This window comes from Coenobita brevimanus, chromosome 13 (assembly GCF_032717465.1).
Source record: "Coenobita brevimanus isolate Jiangsu-jjx chromosome 13, ASM3271746v2, whole genome shotgun sequence".
NCBI lineage: Eukaryota > Metazoa > Arthropoda > Malacostraca > Decapoda > Coenobitidae > Coenobita > Coenobita brevimanus.
In genome coordinates this window covers 23734395-23741096 of record NC_136966.1, presented here as the reverse complement: position 1 = coordinate 23741096, position 6702 = coordinate 23734395, and the positions used below count along the sequence as shown (strand labels likewise).

Below are 6702 nucleotides of genomic sequence, written 5' to 3'. Positions count from 1 at the left end.
CCTGAGTAACAGTTGTGGCTTCCTGATCAGGGATGGCATAGGCTTCTGGCCACTTTGTGAAGTAGCCCACGGCAACACATGTATGCTGGTTCCGTTCCCCCTTTCAGTGAGTGGCAGAGGTCCAGCAATGTCCACTGTGACTTGTTCCATGGATGCACCCTCTTGGTACAGCTGAAGAGGGGTCCAACCACATTTCTTGAGTCCCTTCTTGGCATAGCATACATTTCAGGCCCAACACCACTCTTCGACATCCTGACGCATGCCTGTCCAGTAGAACCTCTGTCGCAGCAGACTTATTTTCTTCACTCTCCGATTCCTGCTAGTGATCTGGTTTTGAGACTTTTCTAAGACCTCAGACCTCATTTTCTTAGGAACCACCAGCTGGCCGTACTTGCTGAGGCCATCAGGTGTCTCCCACTGATGCCCCACTAGTCCGTTGTTCAAACAAAGAAGGCCCCACTGACTCCAGTAGCTCTTAGTTGCAGGGCTGAACCTGGAAACCTCTTCCCAAGATGGTCGCACTGTACTCCACAGCAGCCACTCTAGCACTGGTTGTAAAGCAGTATCCTCCATGTGCAGCCTCTTCACGTCTTCTTCAGCTGACACTGACCCTGTCTCTGTAGTATGGCTGCATTTCTTGCCAAGGTCTTCTTTCCTACTTCACTGCTCGCATGCTGGGTCGCAAGGTCAACAACTCAGGCTGTTTGAATTGTCATGTACCTGCCCAGGATGGGGTTGCACCTCATAATCGTGCTGGTCCAGTTTCCTGAGCCAGCATACCAGTAGTCCTTTTAGATTTAATGTCTTAACCACTTGCGTGCTGCATGGTCCATCCATATAAGTAGGGGCAGAAGTCAAGGCTCTTCATCCCTGCCAAGAGCTCCTTACGGGTTACACAGTAGTTCCATTCTGGTGGGCTGATCTTCTTGCTTTAATACACCACCACATACTCTTTGTCATCCTTCTTCTGCGACAAGACTCCACCAGTGTCATTGTCACTAGCGTCACAGTCCCAGATGAATGATTGACACTGATCTGGGTACAGCAACACTGGAGTGCTTGTCAGTGCATGCTGGAGTTCATCAAAGGCCTTCTGAGTCACTGCAGCCCAAATACACTTCTTCCTCTTTCCCAACAGCTTGTGTAGAGGTGGAGCTATCAATGCAAAGTCCTTGACATAACGCCGGTAATAGGTACACAAACCCAGGAAACTCCGTAGTTCCTTCACACAAGTTAGAACTGGCCAATTTTTCACAGCTGCCATCTTCTGCAGATCAGTACAGACACCTTCCTCACCTACAATATGCCCCAGGTACTTCACTTCCTTGTGGAACAAGTACCAGTAGCACTTCATATGGTTTAGCTTGAGGTGTGCTGCTCAGATCCTGTTGAACACCTCTGACAGCCTCTCCAACTCCTGGCCGCAAGTCCATCCAAACACATTCACATCATCAAGATAGATGAGAGCTGCCTGCCAGTGCAGGCCCTCCAGAAATTGACACTCAAAATAGCTTGGGCATTAACAGTCCAAATGGAATCACTCTGAACCGACATTAACCCTGCCCGTATGAAAAGGCTGAGTTCGTCTTGTCATTTTTGACAACTTTGACCTGGTGATATCCTGCTTTCATGTCTAGGATGGAGGACCACTTGGCACCTGACAGAGCATTGAATGTGTCATTAGTTCTTGGCAAGCGGTACACATCCTTTACTGTCAAATCATTTAGGGCTCGATAATCCACACAGCACCTCAGTGAGCCATTCATCTTCCTTACCAGAACAGCTGCTGATGCCCAGAGACTGATGGACTTTTCTATCACTCCTTGACTTTGAAGATTCTCCATCACTCTCTCCATTTCTTGCCATTGAGCTGGTGCCATCCTTGGAGCAGGCTGTTTGATTGGATGGTTATCCCTGCTGTCGGTACAATGCTCCACCAGATCTGTGCTTCTCAGATCAAGGTCTCTAGTGGAAAAGATATCAACACACTACACTAGCAGTTACCTCAACTGCAGCACTTGAGCCATCTGAGCACTGGCAACTCCTGGAAAACAATTCTTGTAAGTGGTCTGGCAGATTCTCATCATCTTAGTCTACGCTCCCTTTTCAGGCCTGCCACTTATGCCACTCAGGGCCCACTGCCTGATACAGTCCCACAATTTCTCCCTTGTTGATCTTCTGTGTCTCACAGAAGAAACTGGCCACCACAACAGGCACTTCACCTGTGCCCGTTTCCACCAAAGTCCTCCTCACCATCACTCCAGCCTTCATCTTGCACCATCCATCAGGCTCCACCACCCCTAGACAGCTGTCAAAAGAGCCACTCACCTTACATTAAAGTAATAGTTCTGATCTTGGAGGTATCATTTTTGTGCACAGCACCCTCACCCCACCACCAAATATGGTATGTCTCACTACTGTGATGGGAACTGATTTTCCTTGAAACTTGAGCTTCATGGAGCAGAGCCCACATCTCATGGACATCAAATAGTCCAGACCAACAAGGCAAGGATCCTCCATGTTGGCCATGTAGACTGGAAGGGTGGCCTTTTGCTCTGCCACTTCAATCCAGACATCCAAGGGTCCTCTCAGTCCTGTGCAGTGCCCAGTTTTTAATTGCTAGATGCCATGTATCCCAAACGGGGTAGCCAAGGGCTTAGAGTTAACTGTTTTACAGGGAGGGGCACTAATCCTCCACCAACCCCACTCAAGTAGGGATGCCAACAGCATCTGGTGTTCCCAGGCGGTCACCCATCCAAGTACTAACCAGACTCAACGTTGCTTTGGACGGGAAGCGGTGTACTCAACGTGGTATGGCCCAGTTGCTCCACACAATTGTTCTGATGACTCAGATACCGATGTAACACATCAGGCCTCACAGAAGTCTGCTCTGAGGCTGAATCAGTCACTGCGGAACACCTCGTGCTCTCTATTCTTCCGTCAACCCTCACACTGCCTATTGTGCCCTTGCATTTTCTTGGTGGTGGGGCTGCATGGTAAAAACCAGCTGGTTGTTGCCCCTTAACACCAGCCTTTACTAGTTTTCCACTTCTTTCTTGTCTTCTGCAGCCTTCATCTTATCTTCCTTTTTCTTCTTTGGATAATCAGAGCTGAAGTTTCACACCTCGCCATATGTCCAACACACTTTTATTGCAATTATAGATTTACTTGCGCTGTTCTGTTCTTGCTCCTTCTTGTAACAATCTTCCTCCTTATGTCCTGGTTTCTCGCAGAACCTGCAACTCTTCCAATGATCTTTCCCGTTCCTTCCTCCACTTATATCAGTCCTCTTTCCTGTTTCCAGACATCTCACAGCACCACCATCTTCTTCAAATTTCTTCCTCCACTTATATCAGCCCTCTTTCCTGTTTCCAGGCATCTCACAGCACCACCATCTTCTTCAAATTTCTCCACTTCACTTACCTGCCCCTTTCTCGCTTTGGATCCTGCACTATGTCCTGCCTGCAAACTGGATGAACTGGACCTGACATAGGACTCAAATTCTGGATCCTTGGCTAGTACCTCTTGCATGCTTCTTGGTTGTGCCTGCTTCGCTTGCACTTTCAACTTTTGCATTATCAAGAGCTTCAATGAACTGGTCCCTCAGAAGGTAGCCAACTGGTTAGGTGCTGCTCCAGGGTACGCGTTGTGTGCTATCCTCTGCAGGTCACAAGCAAGCTGCTGAAGGGATTCGTCTCCATACACAGGACCGGAATCTTGCTTTGTAAACCACAATCTGGTACATGGTCCCGTATCTGTGCTCCAACGCTTCTACTGAGGACTGATAACTGTTCCTTTCCTCCATTGACATCTGGCCGAGAATCTTAAATGTGGAACCCTTGAGGCTAGTAGCAAGCTGCACTGCCCTCTGCCTATCATGCCAACCATTTTGATCAGCAAGCAAATCAAACTGCACAAAGCAAACTTCTCAAGATACTTCACCATCAGATTCGTGAGGTTTCAATTGGACCCACATTACAGCCATGCATTTCACTGGTTTGGGGCCAAAAAAACTGGGGTATCATAATTAAGTCCAGGACTCAAAACTCCTACATTCTGGTTATTCACCTCTGTAATGCTACCTTTATTTGCTTGGCATTCATCAAGATTCATCATACACTGTCCATTTTTCTCATATGCCCTGTACACTAACCTGAAGCTTAGCTGTGCAAGATTTCTCTACAACCTCAATACTCTCACTAATTAATTATCATCAGTTGTTCATCCACATGCTGTTTGTGCCCCATCATGTTATTCATTACTGGTACCTCACGCTTCTGCTGCGGTAACACAGCACATACCTCCTCCTTCAACTGTTGCACTTCTTCCATCACTTCCCCCTTGGAAGCATCTAGCTGTCTGTGCATCCCAAGTTGTAACTCCTCCTGTTGCTCCTGTAATGCATATTATGAAGTCATTCGTGTTGTTCTTTCAGTTCCTCACTTTGTGCCTGTAAATGTGCCTTGAGTTCTTTCTTGAGCAATTTCTGTTCTTCATTTGTGCCTGCAGTTCTTTGAGTTAATTCTTGAGCTCTTTCTGTTCTTCATTTTGTGCTTCTAGTTGTTCACTTTGTGCATGTAGTTGTTCACTTTGTGCTTGTAGTTGTTCACTGAGTTCTTTCCTGTCCAGCACTTTGTGCTTGTAGTTGTACGTTGTGTTCTCTCTTTCTGTTGTTCCTTGTAGCTGTTCACTACGTGCTTGTAGAAACTTCATGATTGGAGCCAGAGATGCCTCCTGCCTAGCTTGGCTTCTTGTCTTTATGCCTTCCATCTCCATGTCAGAGTTGACTCACTGCAGCACTCTTCTATCCCAACTCCTGACACCGCTTGTTATGTCCTCGTCCCACACTGCCACAGGCTTCAACAGCAGTAGTTCAGTATAGGAAGGACATCACCCAGTGAATCATTCTTCATAGGCTCAGCCTTTCAATGTACACAAGATCTACTCTGGCATCATAATAACACAGGCTTCTCATGTTCATTGTCCTTTCATTTTTTTCCAAGTAATTACACTGTCTGCTTCACAACTCCAGAGCTACACTAAATTCACAAGGCCACAAGTAAAACTGACTGATACTCCTCGACTCTCTGCACCATCCTCATATAATCTTTATTACTAGATTGTTCTAGGTGCTCATAGCGACAACAGTTCCAAGTCTGAGACACCTAAAATATTCCCAAGCTTTACCATACATAGCCCTCCAAATGCTTTATCATACAAACTGGAATTAAAGTACTTAATGTAACTAACATTCATCCAAATAAAACGTCATAGAGAAAAAGAAAATTACCATAACTTTACAAAATACCTCCACTCACAGCAGCATGCTACCTGGTAACTCTGACTGGCAACTGAAAACGTGCGAACCATCGGGAACTTTCCAGTACCACCCAGCTAGCACTCCTACTTCTTAACATTATGATAAATACTGTAGCGATGTGACGATAATGATGATGATAATACAATAATCTCTCCACTGTCCGATGTAATAGAGCCAAAGGCATGTCAGGAAAGTGGTCCCATCCGGAAAGTGGGCCCCTGGCTCCTGGACTGGTACTTAAGGACCCTGACCCAGCCTAACTTTGAAAGCCACCTAAATAACTCCCTACCGGACATGCATAGCACCTATTTAAACCTATTTAAGACCCTATTAACACCAATAATGGACATAAAGCATGAAATAAATGAAAAGGAACCAAAGAATGAATTAGAAGTGACTGTACCACAGCCAGGGTACTTACAGCATGTCTGTGGCTGCTTTCTCTAAAGGCTTTGGGAGTGGTGAAAATGCTCTTGAAGCATGTACAGTAATCTAGTGTTGCGCTGCACTTACAGTAATTCTTTGCATTGTGAGTTATAATTGTTTTACACTGCACATTGTTAATTGCACCACACCAGTTTCAGCTGTCAGTTTGCACCCCCACAGTTATTCCTTTGCACTCTAAATTCTAATTTCTTAACACTGCACAACACTGTAAATTCCCATGTGGTCTAGTGGCGAGGTATTGCAGTTTATTCACTGTTTATTCACAAAAAACAAGCACATATGGCATCCATTGCGATAAGCATCTACTCACGATTGAAGTTAGGCAGTAACTGTTGGTGGTGACGGGGAAACAGAGTTGCCAGATCGCAACGGCCACATTACCAAACTCCTCAATTTTTGTTGTCAGATTTAACTTTTCATTACCTAATTCGTAAAGCTAGCATTTATTCTTCACTAATTATATATGCAAGTGTAAATAAATGTAATCACACTCCTTATAACTAACAGCATGTTGATTATTTTCACGCTTTGTTGGCTAGCAGATTAATCAGAGAGAGCAAACAGTCCACCATCTCCATCCTGTGTATCCTCATACATGTGAAAAATCCATTTGGTAATGCATTATTCTGATTCATTACCAAACGAATTTTTTCATTACCAAATTGGCCCACATTTGGTAATCAAGAATACCAAATGGCAACCCTGACAGGGAAGGGGGTAGGAAGGAAGGGGTGAAGGGTCCGTGATGTAACAGCTGTTCGGTGCCGCGTGGCAATTTCAAGTTACGGGTGGGATTTTTTTTTTTTTTTTTTTTTTTTTTTTTTTTTTTGAAGGTCCGGGCCCACAATGTCTGGTAAGTGGGGTGTCCGGAAAGTGGGCGTCCGGAAAGTACGGGGATTACTGTACTTTAATGATGAGGATTACGATTATGACGG

At 45.4% G+C, this 6702-nt stretch overlaps 1 protein-coding gene across 1 annotated transcript; it reads right to left on the bottom strand.

The window, feature by feature from the left end:
* Window positions 1-931: 931 nt before the first annotated feature.
* LOC145415055 (uncharacterized) lies at window positions 932-1354 on the bottom strand. The gene has a single exon (XM_080284472.1). It carries the CDS (start codon window positions 1352-1354, stop codon window positions 932-934), a length of 423 nt encoding a protein of 140 aa, XP_080140598.1.
* Between the last annotated feature and the right edge of the window lie 5348 nt (window positions 1355-6702).

Coding starts and splice junctions, on each gene's coding strand:
- LOC145415055 (XM_080284472.1), bottom strand. CDS start 1,354: ATGAAGTGCTACTGGTACTTGTTCCACAAGGAAGTGAAGTACCTGGGG.